Raw genomic sequence first — 17,263 nt, 5'->3', positions numbered from 1 at the left:
CTGACTCTGTTTCTAACTTTGAGACTTTGGACAAGTTACCTAATCTTTCTGTCCCCGAGTTTTCCTATTTGGTAAAATGGGCACACCAGTGCCTACTATGAACAGTTGTGAGGCTAGTCATAATGTCTGTAAGTTATCAGTATAGATGCTGGCTTTTAGTGGCCATTCAATAAACGGCAGGTATCACTTCTTCTGTGGACTGTAGGGAACCACTGGCAGTTTGGGCAAGAGAAGCAGCTTCATGGATTTGGGCTTTCAAGACATTGTGATAGAGGCCATGACTGGAAGAATGCATGGGGGTGAAGGGGTGGGTGGGGTGAGGTGTAGTGATTGAGCATGAGCTCTGTGAGACCAAGGAGGAGGCTGAAGCAACAGTCTAGGCAAGAGATGAGGACCAAAAGTAAGGCACTGGGATGGAATGGACAGAAGCCATGACAATTCAGGTGGGAAAATGAGCTTGCTGACTAACTGATGTAAGAGGTGAGGGAAAGACAAAACTGTGGAATGATGACAGGCTTTCTAGTTGTTTAGCAGTTCCCCTAACCTGCATCTGTGATACAGGAGGAGGGGCAGGCTGAAGGCGGGGGTTAAGGGGATTAGTAGGGGGGTGGCAGGTGAGGGTAGGAGATAGCGGGTATACTGAGGGAGCAGAACCTCTTAGGAAGCCCAGCATTAGAGAAAACAAGAATGCCTCATTGTTCTGTGAGTGTGGGAGACAGTGGGCAGGCAGCCTCCACATCGTGAACAAGTGAATTTTAGAATCTCTAGGGTGGGCCTGGCAGTTGTGACTTCAACTGTTCAAGGACATCTTTCTAATGCGTGCCCCATGCACTTGACTTTCTCCTTCTAAGGCGTCCCTTCTCAGTGTAGACCTTGAGATCATCTTCAGGACTCTCCCAGAGGCCAACTACATGAGTTCCAATCCTCCTACTTAACCTTCTCACCACAATTTCCCAGGGAATCTACTCACCCTCTTCAGGTCTAATCCTGAATTATTTACGAGTACAGTTGTATTTAGTGCAAAGTTCATTTTTGAGGCCATTTCCTGATGTTTTAGCCAAATGTGTCAGGTGGTTTCCCACAGGTGAGAAGACACAAAGACAACAGGAAAACAAAATTCCTTACTCTGGCTTCTCTTTTCATATACCGCTGTGAACATAAAACTGATACCACTTATATGGAAGATAACCATCAGACCACATAGTAAAAACATACAGTGTTGTTCAGTTCAGAGATGGGCAAGAACTTGCCAGAAGCCCTGGGCCCCAGGCCTTGCTCTCTCTTCCTTACCAAGGCAGACTGTCAAGTGTCAGTACCAAATTGGGACCTTCTTGATATCATCAATGGACTTGGGGAAAATTGGAAAGGAAATGACTTTCTCAGTCTACAGTTCTGTGTTGTTAAATTCTGAGTCTCTGTACCGCTTAAGTCAGTGTGGGTGCCAGCAGGTCCTCAACCCATGTTAGGAAGCCCTCACTCCACTATAGGCAGTCATTTATGTTTTGTGTCCCTGCCAGAGGGCATTCCTTGATGGTGAGAGTTTACTCTTGGTACCTCAGCAGCATACACAATAGCTGGACACAGTTGGTAGTTCATAAAGGAACAAAATGATAGTAAACAAAAACGTTTAGATGTAAAAGACTTAGGGCAAATTCTTTACTGGAGAAGGGGGTGGGCAGCGAAGAGAATGCTGGAGGCCCTCAGTGTCTAAAGGGAGTCAGGTGACAAGTCTGAAAGAATAGAGGCTACAGATATCCGATATGAACTGCACTAACATAACACTGTTGCTTGATGAGGTCTCTGTTGATGGCATAGTGTAGTGACAAGAGTGTATGTTCCAGTATCACACAATTCTAGGGGTAATCTAGACTCTGATTGTTTACTAATTACATGAACTATGGAAAAACTATTTTTTTGGGGGGGGCGGCTTAATTACCTTAAAGTAGTGAAGTACTAAAGTACTTTAGTAACTACCTAAAGTAGTGATAATATCTCCCTTACAAAGGCTCTTATCATCTTTCAGGATAGAGGGCGGGACTTAGAGACTAGCAAATAAAGACTTTGCTATCAGAGTATATCATCCTATCTCTCTATTTCTCTATCCATCAATCATATTAGTCTCAGTAAGTGTTCAAGGTGACTATTGTTCCTGTTGTTTTGGTAGTAGAATCCCCAGTACTCACTATGGTTATGAGCACACTGTAAGCACCCAACAGATGTTTATTGGTTGAAAAAGCTACACTGACCTGTGAGATCTCTACAGGAAATTATTCCTCCTCCAGGCTTTCCTGTCTGAGTATACATCACAACTATCTGCCCAGATGTTTAAGTCAAAAGTCTTGATTTCCTGATTTACTGAGTGCCTATTACAGAGTAGACACTGTGCCGGGTGCTGGGATGGGGAATAGAGGGGAAACCTGAAAAGTTAGATCCAACCTCAGCTCTCAAGGATGTTAGAGGAAAAAGGAAGCAAAAGAACTTGTCATTTGCTCAATGTTTTACCCATCTTTAGATATAGCTTGTAAATGAAGTACTTGGGCAAACATGTAGAAACACTTAAAATCCACGGCCATCTGAATTGAGAAAGGCTATTATCAATACCGTGCAAAGGTTCCCTGGGAATAGGATATGCAAATGCCAAATTTTAGAATTCTCACCTCTGTGAAAGCTAGGAAGAAACACTATTTTACTTTATATCTTTTAATTAAATTTTAAAAAATACTATTTACTTTAAATCCTACTAGGATTCTCCACTCTGCTCTAGCCTCTCTATGGATAAGGTAAATGACTGGAAAGAAGAATTTAAAAGGCACATGAAAAGTGACTCTTGGCTAAATCTCTTGGGAAACCAACTTACAGCTGAGTGAGCTTGCTTAGATCTTCTGAGTGTGGGCTGTACTTTATAAATATCTACCTATCTCTCTCTCTATATAAAAATGGCTTTAGAAAAATTCTGTTAGTCTTTGGCTTAATTGTGAGTCACTAGGCCCCTCATTTTAGAGAGAGAGAGTGTGTGTGTGTGTGTGTGTGCGTGTGTGTGGTGGAGGGAGAACTCTGAGCACGAAGCGTGTATGTACTTGTAAAAAAGCATTTGGAATGTGTGTGTAGGAAGGGAACGTTATAGTTTTTTATGTAAGGAGAGAGTATGTGGAGGGGAAAATGTGTATGTGTGTGTGCATGTGCGTGTGTGTGTGTGGGCATGTAGTACAGGTGGTGGGCTGAGGCACGTGAAGAACCAGCCTCTTGGAGATCCAGACAGTGGTAGGAGATAGAAAATGTTGTTGATGGTGATTGTTTTCATTTTCGACCAGCATACAGGTCTTTGAGAAGCCCTTGACTTTCTCCTCCTCCTTGTCTTGTTAAAAAGGGATTAGAGTCCAATTAAGTCCTTTAATCCCAAGGTAGAGATTCATGTTTAAAAACAAGATTTACAGCTTTAAAAAAAATACATCCGTGCAAGTTGAAGTTTGTCCTTTCAAGCTGCCACCTGCCCGGTTCCAAAGAGTGTTTTCGGCAGAATCCCCAACATGCAGTTGTTCTTAATTACTTTGCCTCATACCTCCAGTCCTTCATCTTTCAAAGTACCCTCCAACCTAAATAGCCACATGCTGTTAGAAGTACTTCTGTTTCTGGATTGCTACAATCGCCCCTTGGTGTGTATCTCTTCATTTGGCAATTCAGTGATTGGGCTGAATAATAATAGTATTAACAGCTAATGCTTACTGGGGGCTTAGCATGTGCCAAGCACTGGCACTGAGCACTTTCCTGTATTATCTTATTAGGTACTCCATATAAAAACATGCAGGGCTGGCTTGTGTGTGTGTGTGTGTGTGTGTGTGTGTGTGTGTGTGTGTGTCCATGTGACACATATAGTCACATGGGGCTCTGTATTGAGAAGGGCTCTTCACTCGGTTTAATGCTCTGCTGTTGATGTATCAAAATTCTTAAAAAATTTTTTTTAACATTTATTTATTTTTGAGAGACAGAGAGAGGCAGAGCATGAGCAGGGGAGGGGGAGAGAGAGAGAGAGAGATACAGAATCTGAAGCAGGCTCCAGGCTCCGAGCTGTTTGTTAGCACAGAGCCTGATGTGGGGCTTGAACTCTCGAACAGAAAGACCATGACCTGAGCCGAAGTTGGACTCTCAACCAACTGAGCCACCCAGGGGCCCCTTGAAATTCTTAGTCATTTTTGAGCAAGGGGCCTGCATTTTCACGTTCCACTGGGCCCTGCAAATTATGTAGCCAGTCCTGAAAACACCCAGTAACCCACAATTTCTCGTTCCCTCTTTTCCTTCCTTTCCACATGATGCCTAAGACATTGTCAGAGGATAGAATGGAACAGTGAATCTCTAATCATGATGCCAAAACTCTCTCTAGAAAATGGGTGCTATTGTCTCCTGGGAGAGAAGTTCTTTATGGGATGGGAACTATGTCATGGCTTTCAGCATGGGAAAACACAGTGTCTGTGAAGATCTCGCAAGTTGTTTAACTCCTCTTGGCCTCAGTTTTCTTATCTATAAAATGGGGAGAACAATAATAGTACCTAACTCAAGAGGCTGGTTCAAGGATGACATGGAATCATGTGTCTACAGCTCTGACATATAATATACACATTAGTTGTTATTAGTGCATTATGGATACTCAGCAGGTACTAAATATCCAATACTGTTTATGACATGCTGTGTGTGCATCACCTGCCTGACTCCAAGGTGCCCTTATCCCAGGGGTTTGTTTCCTACCTGCCCCACAGAGCTGGGAGGAATATCTCCTTTTTCCGTGTGCTGGGTGATCACAGAGGGGTTGCTGGAGCTGATGAGCACTGGGGTGCTGATCTCCACCATATGGCGCCCCGAGGGAGAATGGACCATCCTGTTGAGAGTGTTCAAAGCTGTTGTGATGGAGAACTGCCCGGGCCCTTTCCTCCTGGACCCAGGGCCCCTGCGGAGGGTGGGCGTGTTGGCTGCTTTGCCTCGGGAGGATGAGGGTACCAGAGACAGGTTCTTTGTGTGGACCGATTGACGGCCTTTGTTCTTCTCTAGGAGGTGTCTTGCAGTGAGGTTGGGCTGAAAACACAGAAGGTCCATGAGAGGTTAGTCTTCCTGATCTGGTGTGAGCAGCTAAGTCCTACCCAGGCTAGTCTGAAGCGGGTTCGGATGCCGCCACCTCAGCCATCACTCTTTGGTCAGCTTCCTCCTTTTATCGATATGTCCCAGCTACTTGGCTGCATCAAGAAATTCCGACAAGTCTCTTGCAAAGTAGATATTGCTCTCCTTCCTCACTGAGGTCTCCAGGGGTTAAAAATACATCATGATACTCTTCCCTGATCGGGAGCACTCTTCCTTTACCCATTTCTCCCAGGCACACCCTCCCCTTTTCCTCCTTCAGCCACTCCTGAATGCCACTGCGTGGGCTGCAGCTTCTCTCCTTTTCCACCATGGCACTTTACACAACACACTGCAATCATTTCCTTCCCCCACTGGACTGTTAGCTACCTGATGGCAGTGAGCTCATACATGTTCGTCTCGGCCCTGTCCCACAGCGGATGCTCAGTGAGTGCTTGTGGAATCACACATGGATGGACTTGGTCAGGTTTTCTCATCTTATAAGCATTTGAACCATAATGTAAATGTATTTGGGACTTTGAATCTTTATGCTACTTTTACTACTTTCTTTAAACACTTTTAACTCCTCACATTTCTCTCTTGTTCCATGCCTCTTAGTCTCTAATATGCTGGTGTATGGAGAAAGAAAAGAAAAGAAAAGAAAAAACAAAAGTGCAAGCCCTGATTTGTAGATTTTCCCAATTTCTACGGTGCAAATACCTACCAATGGTTTAACAACTAGCTAGCAAAATTCCTGAAAATATAAAAACCAGCTCTGACAATCTAGTACCAGCTAGGTCTAGCACAGCCACCAGCTGTGTTATATTTTGGGTTCAGTTCCTTTGGAAGGCTGGAATACATGGACAGAGTTGTCCTCCAAAGCCATGTGTCTCATTCTACTTTACAGATTCAACTATAAAGATAAAAGGGAATTTGCCCATTTAAGAACGTTTTAATGACAATATGCAGATGATTAACATAGCCAAGATAGAAAATTTTATTTTATTTTTAAATGTTTATTCATTTTTGAGAGAGAGGGAAAGAGAAGGGGAGGGGAGGGGCAGAGAGAGAAAGGGACAGAGGATCCAAAGTGGGCTCTGTGCTGACAGCAGCCAGCCCCATGTGGGCTTAAACTCACAAACCATGAGATCATGACCTGAGCCTAAGTCAGATGTTCAACTGACTGAGCCACCCCAGGCGTCCCCCAAGATAGAAAGTTTTTAAAGAAGATACAATTTCTACCTCACAAAGCTTGTAATACTGTGAAAAAGAATCATTGGGTAGGGGAAGGGGCATTACTATGTCCAGTTTATTTTATTTATTTAAAAATTTTTAAAAAATATTTATTTTTGAAGGAGAGAGAGACAGAGCGTGAGTGGGGGAGGGGCAGAGAGAGAAATGGAGACACAGAATCTGAAGCAGGCTCCAGGCTCCGAGCTGCCAGCACAGAGCCCACTCAGAGGCTGATGGGGGGCTCGAACTTACAAGCTGTGAGATCATGATCTGAGCTGAAGTTGGACACTTAATGAGCCACCCAGGTGCCCCTATTATGTCCATCTTATGTATGTATGTATGTATGTATGTATGTGTGTTTATCTTTGAGAGACAGAGACAGAGAGACAGAGCACAAGTTGGGGAGGGGCAGAGATAGAGGAAGACACAGAATCTGAGGCAGGCTCCAGGCTCTGAGCTATCAGCACAGAGCCCGACGCAGAGCTTGAACTCACAGACCATGAAATCATGAGCATGGCCAAAGTCAGATGCTTAACTGACTGAGCCACCTAGGTGCCCCTATTATGCCCACTTTAAAGATAAAAGGGCTGTGGCCCGAAGGGGTGACTTATAAATGGCACAACCAGCAAACAGACAACCAAACAAGAAAATATCAGACAGAAGTAAGTGCTTTGACGTGATACAGACAAGTTGGGAGAGGCGCCTACTTTAGATGGGGGTGGGTGGGTCAAGGAAGTCCCCCTGAGAAGGTGTCATTTAACCGAGACACAGATGACAAGAAGGAACCAGCTGTGTGAAGATGGGGGTAAGAACATGCCAGGCAGAGGGATTATAATCAAGTAAAAAGATCCTAAGGAGGGGGAAAAACAGTCTGAGAAAAGCAAGAAACAGAAGCTGGAATGGAGTGAGGAGCAGGTGGTAAAGAGACCACAGAGACAGGCAGGGGCGGGGTCACAAAGGTCCTGGGAGGCTCAAGTTTATTCTAAGTGTAAAGGAAGCCTTTGGCAGGATTAGGAGTGACACAATCTGATTTCTGCTTTTAAAAGCTCATGCTTTGCTTTGGCAGTTTCTTACAAAGCTAAACCCACACTTGGCATCTGACCCAGCCATCTCACTCCTAGGTAATTACTGAAGAGACAGGAAAACTTATGCCTGCTCAAAAATTGGTATGCAAATGTTTATGGCAGTTTCACTCGTAGCTGCCGACAACTAGAAACAACGCATTGTCTTTCACCTGGTGCACGGACAGACCCTGGCACATCCATGCAGTGGAATGCGGCTTAGCAATAAAAAGGGAAGAGCTGCTGATATACCTAACTACATGGATGAATCTCCAATGCTTTGTGCTAAGTGAAAGACGCCAGACTCCAAGGCTACATTTTGCAGGATTCCATTGCTATGACATTCAGGAAAAGGAAAACTATAGGAGCAGAAATCAGATCAGTGCCTGCTATTGGGAGTCAGGAAGGGGCTGACTACAAAGAGTCAGCATGTTGTTGCACTTTTGGGGGATGTTGGAACTATTCTAGATATTTTTTTTAATGTTTATTTATTTTTGAGAGAGGTGGGGTGCAGAGAGAGACAGAGAGGATCCGAAGCAGGTTCCGCAGTGACAGCAGACAGCCTAATTCGGGGCTCAACTCACGAACTGTGAGACCATGACCTGAGCTGAAGTCAGACGCTTAACCGACTGAACCACCCAGGCACCCTGGAACTATTCTATATCTTGATGGTCGTGTGGGTATACTGGATGCATTTACCAAAATGTATAGAAGTGGACCCGAAAAGAGTAAATTTTGCCATATGCAAATAAAAACAAATACATAAAAGTTTAGACTTTTTTTGTTGTTGTTCAGAAGTACCAGCGTACCAGCATAGAAGTAGGGAGACTACCTAGGAAGTTACAGAAGTTGTGTCGGCAAGCTCTGATGGCAGTGTGCGCTCGGGACAATGTCTACATTCCCCAGAGCACCTATCCCTCCATTGTTGATTTAGTAAGAGGGCAACATACACTCTTTGAGTTGAATGAGTAAAGTTCTTTATGGTCATTCACAGCTAGAATGAAATCAATTAATTTTTTTTCCTGCTTCCTAATTGTTCTTTTTCCCCTGGTGAGCAACACCTTCAGTGTTTTCATCAGCAACATTGACAAAGGGCTTTGTGTGACTCTTGGTCTGCCTGTGTTCTGCCAACGTGATTAATAGCTCGGTTGGGGAAAGACTGCGCATCTCTTAAATTTGTACCCACTCGTTTGAAACAATATCCTTGAGGTTCATTGGGCTGAGCAAGGTTCACATAACCCAGGCAGGCCTCACTGGAGAAGTCCTGACAAGAATGGGTATAAGCTCAGCATTTGTTTTACCACCTTTTTATTCAGGTGTAATTCAATAAATCAAGTGATGCATTAACAAGAAAAATCCTGTTTATGCAAAAAAGAAAAAAAAAAAACAACCCATGCCACTCTTACCAGAAAGCTTTCCTTCTTTTCAGTTGCTTTGCATGGCACTGATAATTCAAAACTTGTTTAAAGAGTTCTTAGCAAGTGCTAGTCTTAATGAAATGACTGGAGTCAAAATTTAAGTACTGCTTTAAAAAGCTCAATTTAGATTTCAAGTAATTTTTGAAAATCAGGTTTCCAGATTAGAGCAACCACTTGATTATCTTTTTCCCCTCCTAGCAATTAGGAGAACAAACGAAGCAATGGCTAGTTTGATGATAATGTTGAGGGTTCTCGTAATCACTAATTTTAGAGGTGAAGGGGTGGGGAGAGTGTCCAAATGAATAATCATTAAATGTAGAAATTTTCGAAAAAAGAGTACCAAAAATGGGTAATAAAATCAATGGTGCTTTTTTTCCCCCCAGAGCTATGGAGAAGCTTCTTGAAATTATGCAGGGGACCACGCAAGCTCTAAAATGCAAAAATGTAAGCACCTCCTATGTATCCAATTTGGTATTGATTGTAGCTGATCTCTGTCCTTGGAAATTTAACCACTGTCTCCCCATCACTGTAATTGTCCCTCTTTGGTAGCAGCTCCACCACTAACCTAGGCACATAAAGCAGAAAGTGGGGCATGCATTCTTGACCACTCCCTCTCCCCTGTTCCTCACTTTTGTCAACCTCCAAGCCCTGTGGATCTACCTCCTAAATGGTGTTTGAATCTGTCTACTTGTTTCCAATTTCCCGGTCCAAGCCACAGTCATCTTCCAACGGAGCCATGAGCCAGCCTCCTAACTGGTCTTCCTGCTTTTTCCTCTCTCCTCCTCAAATTATTCTTTTTACTATAGCCAGAAGAGCAGACTTTAAGAAATCCAAGTCTGGGGGCACCTGGGTGGCTCAGTGGGTTAAGCATCTGACTTTGGCTCAAGTCATGGTCTGGAGGTCTGTGAGTTCGAGCCCTGTGTCGGGCTGTGTGTTGACAGCTCAGAGCCTGGAGCCTGCTTTGGATTCTGTGTCTCCCTCTCTGTCTGCCCGTACCCCAGTCTTTCTCAAAAATAAATATACAACAACAACAAAAAGAAACCCAGGTCTGATGGAGTTACTCTGTCCCTTAGAATCTTCCAGTGGTGTCTACTGACTTCTGGATCAAGCCCAAACTTCTTACCATGTGGCACAGACCACCATACTTATCAGATGTTCCTCGTGCTCCCCTGTACTTCTCAGCTGCCTTGAAGACAGGTGGGGCTAGGGGACTGGTTCAGGCCCACGGGCCATGAGTGGAGTGACAAGTGTCAGTTTTGAGCTGAGGCATTTGCTGATACACAACTCAATCCTCCTTACTCCTCCCCTGCTATGAAGACTGGGGAGGTCCATGTGCTCCAGATGGCAACTACAAGGTGGCCCAGCCTCAGTGTGGGTTTCTAGAGTGACTATGTGAGCACAGCTTCTCACTGTTCTGTGCCAAACATGTAATGTGGGTGAGAAGTAAGTTTTTCCTTGCTAAGTCACTGGCAGTTTGGGGCTATTTATTACCATAGCATAACCTAGTTCATCCTGACGAATACAGGATGATTTATAAAGCCCTCAGTGACCTGTCTCCCACTCACTTCCCTGGTGTGTCAGGTTACTATCTTACTTTCTAAGCTCCAGCTCTAGTATTCTTTCGGTCCTGTGGATACACTACACTTCCTCAACCTGTCAGACTTTGGTATATGTTACCTCCACTCCCTAAAACACTCTTCTCTCCGTGCTTACCTACATAACTCCTATCCATCTGGGTGATCTTGGCATACAAGGTATTCGCTGACCTCCTTCCCAGGTCAGTTGCACATTGTTCCCTCCTCCCCCCATTTATTTCCCTCCCTTTCATTCTTTGCATCATTCATCACACTTAAAAATTACTTGATTAATGTCTGACTTTATAGTCCTTGCAAGTAGGAACCCATTATCTCTGTGTATCTTTAGAACTTAGCATAGGACCTGACTTAGCAGGTACTCAGTGAAACATTAGTTGAATGATTGAATATATGTTTACAGGACAGGGTCACACTGAATGGTTTGTTTTCTTTTCTTTTTTTTTTAATATATGAAATTTATTGTCAAATTGGTTTCCATACAACACCCAGTACTCATCCCAAAAGGTGCTCTCCTCAATACCATCACCCACCCTCCCCTCCCTCCCACCCCCCATCAACCCTCAGTTTTTCAGTTTTTAAGAGTCTCTTATGCTTTGGCTCTCTCCCACTCTAACCTCTTTTTTTTTTTTTTCTTCCCCTCCTCCATGGGTTCCTGTTAAGTTTCTCAGGATCCACATAAGAGTGAAACCATATGGTATCTGTCTTTCTCTGTATGGCTTATTTCACTTAGCATCACACTCTCCAGTTCCATCCACGTTGCTACAAAAGATTTCATTCTTTCTCATTGCCACGTAGTACTCCATTGTGTATATAAACCACAATTTCTTTATCCTGAATGGTTTGTTTTCTAATTTTTTTCTCTTCATTCACTTTTTAAGCTATTTTTTTTTTTTTTTTTTTTTTTTTACAAAGAGCCTTTCTGTGTCAGGCTAGCCTGTGAGGAATAAGCAATACACCCCTCAGGTGTTTGGAGAAGAAAGAGACAACTGAGTGTTCAACTAGTGGTTAGAAATTTTATGGAGAAAGCAGGTTTCTAGCTGATCCTTGTAAAATGAGTGAAATTTGAACAGGTAGAGAGAATTGGGTGTGTGTGCCTGAAAGGGGCCTCAGCAAGATAAAAGGACTGGTAATGAGAATACTGTTGACTAGAGATGGTAAGATGACCAGACTCTCTGGACCCTTCCTCTATCCTTCCCTTCCATTTTTCATCCCTTCAGCATCAAGTTAGAAGAGCTATAGAGAACCTTGAAAGCTTAGAACCTGCTTTGGCTCTTATGAATGAAAGAACTGGCCCTTTTTCTCCAACTCTGCCCCATTCTATTTTCACCCTGCCTTCCTAGAGGGTGGAAAACATGCCTTTTCCTTCTTTCATAGCTCCCCTGTGCTCACTTTTAATGCATTGTGCCTGGTAAGCATCCAATTAATGCAGTTAAACAATGAAGCCTCTCTTAAATTTGTAATGACCTGCCTCAAGCTAGGGTGAGGCTCAAGGCTAGAGAGGTTGGGAACTCCAGGTTATAGTATTATACTTGAGAAATAGGCAGATAGGGTCTAGTATGTGCTCTTCTTTTTTAAGGGAGCTTAAAAAACTTCCAGAAGTAATATATGCTTATTTCAGAAGATTTACAAAATACAGGGCAGCGGAAGAAAATGAAAATTATCTAGAATCTCACTATCTGGTGATCACCACCGTTAACAGTTTTGTACATATTGTTCCACCCCCTGTCCATTTATATACACACATATTTATGAAGCTAGTTTAATATAGCTCCATTTGTTAATTGTGGCAAAAAACATGTAACAGAAAATTTACCGCAACAACCATTGTAAAGTGTACAATTCAGCAGTGTTGAGTATGTTCATATTGTTGTGAAACAGATCTCTAGGACTTCTTCACCTTCTAAATCTGAAACTCTATGCCCATTAAACTTAATAACAAACCATAAACGTCTTTCATAATATACCAAATACTCAAAAATACTGAATTTTCTTTAACATTATGTTTAATGGGTATATATATTTTTTCCTCACCATAATTTAAAAAACCAAAATCCTTATTGTCGGATGTTTAGATTACTTCTGGCTTTTCACCATTACACACAACGCCATGGTGAACACATATATCTTTGTGTACTTGTTTGAATATTTCTTTACAATAAACTGTCAGATTGATGCAACTGCTGAATCAGAGGAGATGTATGTTTTTAGTGTTATTGACATGGGTTTCTTTGAGTTTGGGTATGAGACTGCACTATTTACACTCCCATCAGAATAAAAAGGTCCATTTCACCACACACTTGCCAGAACTGAATGTTATCTTCTGGAATCTTTTCCTTGGAGACTTTAGTTACTTCTGAAATAAGCCTCATATCAAAAAGGAATTTCTCTCAGGCATCCCGGTGGCACATACATTCTTCTGAGTGGGTGTGAATCAGATGTAGACTTGATACTCACGTACCTCTACAAACAAGATTGGGAAGATGCCGACTTTATCTCCTAACTTGCCTTCTGCCCAGTTCTCATCCACTCGGCTGATCACGGTGATGATATCGTCCTGAAAGAGAGAAAGTCTCATGGTCAGCATTTGCTCTCAGTTTTCAGGTGGTGAAAGCTTTTAGTGGAGAGCAGTTTGGAATCCCAGATGGTGTAAGGTACAAGAAACATAACTCTTTCATAATTTATTTGTAAAATCTTCTTCCATAAAGGGCATAAGGATTGGGCCACCAAGACCACAGGAGGAGTAGAAATAATTTGGAGGACCAGTGGAATCCAATAGAAAATTTGGAAATGTGTCTAATTTTCAATCACCAGCAGATTGTGAGCTTTCATTTATATTAATCAGATGGAGAAATCAATATGGGAGCCACAGGGAGATCTTTAGCTTAGCAAAAGGAAGAATAAATTTCATTCTAATTTTGAAGAATTTTCAGAACCTATTCAATTTTTAATGAATCAAATGTGAGGTGGCTTTTTATTCAAAGTTTTCCTATTATAAAAGGTTATAGGGGTACCTGGGTGGTTCAGTTGGTTAAGCATCCAACTCTTGGTTTTGACTCAGGTCACGATCTCACGGTTTGTGGGATTGAGCCAAGCATTGGGCTCTGTGCTGACAGCACAGATGCTGCTTGGGATTCTCTCTCTCCTTCTCTCTCTGCCCCTCCCCTCTCCAAGATAAATAAATAAACATTTAAAAAAGGTTATATGAAGATTTGTAGAAACATTTGAAAATATAGTATGCAAAACAGAGAATTCTACCACAGTATATATACACTCATTGTTAACATCCTGATTAGCATATTTCCCAGCCAGAGTCTTCTCTCTGAGGATAAAACATACCCAAGTATACATATATATATGTTGATTTTTAAAGACTTTGATGAAAACATACATACATATATACAATAAAGTTCATAAAGTTTAGATGTAAAGCTTGATGAATGTTAACACTAACTATACGCACGAAACCCCCATCCAGATCAAGAGATATAGACCATTTCCAGCACCCACAAGGCTCCTTTGTGCCCTTTCCCATTGCCTAGCAAGAAGTAAGCACTATTCTGACTCCTAGCATATACACTCATTCTGCCTCTCCTTATATTTCATACAAAAGGAGTCATGTAAGACATACTTTTCACTGTATACCATATCAGGAACACCTTTCCATATCCATACATGTTCATCAATCCAAATCTGAATATCCATCCACTGATTGCTCTGGCCTTCTGATCCATGCCCCTCAGCAATTTAGATGAATCAGAATCTAAGTTCATTACTGTATTATACCTTTTCTTACCTTTCTCTGCCCCTATCACAATTTACAATTATCCATTTATAGGTTATGATTTCTTTAATGCCTGTCTACCCCTTCAGACTATAAACTCCATGTGTTCAGGGCCTGTGTCTGTTCTGTTCCTTTCTGTGTCCCTAGCACCCAATACAGTGGTTCCCATTTAGTAGTCATTCAATAAATTTCTAAATGAATGTGTGCATGCATGAATAAGTCACTGTGTGAGTAAATTGTACAATTTACTGAGATAGAAAAACACTAGGAAAAGAGCAGCTTTGGGAGGGAAGATTTTTGGTTTAATTTGGACACGCTGAGTTTAGGAAGACCATGAAATTTCCTAGTGTAGCCTAAGCCTTTCATAGCTTCCAGAATGGATCAAATCTTCTCTTCTGGTTCCTTTATCATAATTTTCCATTCCCATATTTGTTCTTTCCACCAGTCTGTCAGCTCTCTGAAGGTAGGAACAATGATTCATCACTTTAATCCAGCAGGCAGCTTGGCACATGGATGAGCTCAATGAATGAACAAGCAGGTGGAGTAAGTGTCCCAGTTTGCAAAGTCCCACAAAGGGGCAATAAAGGAAGATGATGCTTCTTGCCTCTGCCTTCTTCCGGCAGTGTCCCCAGGGCTCGGCGTTTAATGCCTGGCCCAAAGTAAATACTCAATAAATGTCTGTGGGATTGAACTCCCCTTCCTCTAAGTGTGATTGAAACACAGACTTTGCAGTTTGGGCTACAGAATGGCCTTCCTTAAGGGGCTCATGCTGAGGGGGCTCAGTGTTGAGTGTCGGACTCTTGATTTTGGCTCAGGTCTTGGTCTCATGGGTCATGGAATCAAGCCCTCACTGGGCTGGCACGCTGACTGGGATTGTCTCTCTCTGCCCTCTCCTGTGCGTGTGTGCATACTCTGTCTCCCTCTCTCTCACAAAATAAATAAATATACTTAAAAAAAGAGGACTCACTCTGAGGTGCCAAGGTAACAATGATCAGTATTTCAAAATATGGGGTACAGTGAGGTTATCGAGACTGAGGCAATCTGCAGCAAATCTCATTTCTGGTAGTGGTGGAATAAAAATGTTTGGCAAAAGAAAAGACCTTTCCTGAGCTGCTATACCAGTGCCACTTCTAGTATTGATGTACTTCTCGTAAACAGCGAAGAGTGAAAATCACTCAACTTTGGCTTCTGTGAGAGAATTTGACTGTTTAAGGAATCATAAATACCGAATACAGAGAATTAAAGTAGTCTAGACTTTAGTAGAAGTGTTGTTACTTGCACATGTGAAGAATTTTTTGATAAAAAAAAAGGCAGAAAAAAATCTTAATTAATGTGCTTGGAAAATACAACTTGTAAGCAGTTAGTTATATATAAAGGTATAATTATGTTATTGTATGTGTTTGGAATGTTTTGAATACAGTGTTTACTATAAAATAGAATGTTGTAAAGAGTAGAATTAGATGCTCAGAACTTGGTCAGCAAGAATGTCCTTAGATAAAAGGGTAAAGAGGTAAGATTTGTAGTTTTGCACAGCACACTGTCAAAATGTATTTGTAAACTGTTGTCCACATATCTGTCTGTCCCACTATTCTGCCTATGGACAGAGACTGGGACTTGTTCAGGCTGCATCTCCAGGGCCTGCAAAGAGGTGTTCAAGAGTGACGAGAATGAATGAATGAATGAATGAATGAATGTGTGAATACCTATTTTTGTAATTGCAATAGAAAAGGTTTAAGGATTTGCACCAAACTCTTTAGTAGATTTCTCTGGCAACTTCCATTTAGTTTTGAACACACACATACTTTACATACATATGCACACACACACACATATATACATTTCTGTGTAAAATATATATGTTTTAAAAATTAGCAAGTGTTAAAAACTCCATGTTGTGGCACAGTATCTGTGTGGTCGCTGGTGACCTCCACGGCTGCCTAGAATTGTACCTTGAGGAAGCTCAGGCAGTCCTGGCTCTCACTCTTGTCTTTGTCTCGTAGGTCAAAATTGTAGAGGGCCCGGCAGAGTGGGGGTGGCTGGGGCAGCTGCTTGATGACTTCCACGGAGCTGGCTGGGAAGATCCCACTGATTCCATTGATCTCCCCCTGGTACCAGTTCTCATCCAGCTGTCTCCGCAGAAGGATGACATCTCCCTTATTAAACCTCAGGTCACCGGGATTCTGCCCTCGGTAGTTGCATAAGGCCTTTGCTCTTGGCACCTGCAGTGGCACAGACCAGTGAAATATGTACTTAGCTTACAGATTGGAGGGACAGAAGTATGTATAGCATTATTAACTGATTACTGAGCACTCCCTATGTGCTAAGTGCTGGATGTAGATCATCATCTTTAACCTTTGAGATAGACATTCTTATTAGTCTATATCTAAGTAGGGCACCTGAGGCACAGAGTGGGTTAGTACCTTGCCTAAGGGGACACAGCTGGGGAAAGGCAGATAGTGGGTCTGAACTCAGACTATCTGATTTTAGAGGCCCTGTTCTTAATCACTCTGCAGGGAACAGGATTTTGGCCACAACTCTGTGAACTTGAGTGAGTCAGTGACTCTTTCTGGGGCCTGAATATTGATTTGGAATTCTGGCTTGACCTCTTTCCTGTCATGTGACCATGATCAAGTCATTTAATCATTCATAAATCTATCCATTTATAAAATGGGATAATAATAGAATATGTGCTTTATCAGGTCAGTTGTGAGGACTACATAATATTCACAATGCATTTAGCATATCGCTTGATACATAGTACATACTCCATAAATGGCATCTCTTATAAATTTTTTTATTACATTTCTTTATTTTTGAAAGTCAGAGAGAGACAGAGCGTGAGTGGGGGAGGGGCAGAGAGAGCGAGACATAGAACCCGAAGCAGGCTCCAGGCTCTGATCTGTCAGCACACAGCTCGATGTGGGGCTCAAACTCAAGAACCATGAGATCATGACCTGAGCTCAAGTCAGACGCTCAACTGACTGAGCCACCTAGGCGTCCCTAAATGGCATCTTTTATAATCATCGTCTGTAGGGAAAGGTTAATAATATCAGTTCTACCTACTCCTCAGTG

General features: G+C 42.3%; 1 protein-coding gene across 8 annotated transcripts in view; it reads right to left on the bottom strand.

Annotated features, from left to right (window-relative positions):
* Positions 1 to 17,263, bottom strand: part of SH3RF2 (SH3 domain containing ring finger 2) — a 140,308-nt gene that overhangs the window by 57,699 nt on the left and 65,346 nt on the right. For 7 of the 8 annotated variants that reach the window (XM_047871949.1, XM_047871929.1, XM_047871922.1 and 4 more), the window contains exons 3-5: positions 16,141 to 16,410; positions 12,869 to 12,964; positions 4,741 to 5,064 (exon numbers count right to left, since the gene is read on the bottom strand). In XM_047871949.1, coding sequence (XP_047727905.1) covers positions 4,741 to 5,064; positions 12,869 to 12,964; positions 16,141 to 16,410 — 690 coding nt within the window. The remainder of the gene's footprint in view (positions 1 to 4,740; positions 5,065 to 12,868; positions 12,965 to 16,140; positions 16,411 to 17,263) is intronic. The other variant, XM_047871984.1, reaches the window with a different exon arrangement.

Source organism: Prionailurus viverrinus, chromosome A1 (genome assembly GCF_022837055.1).
Source record: "Prionailurus viverrinus isolate Anna chromosome A1, UM_Priviv_1.0, whole genome shotgun sequence".
Taxonomy (NCBI): Eukaryota; Metazoa; Chordata; class Mammalia; order Carnivora; family Felidae; genus Prionailurus; species Prionailurus viverrinus.
The sequence above is the reverse complement of the archived record's forward strand: the minus strand, read 5'-3'. Positions and strand labels throughout refer to the sequence as shown.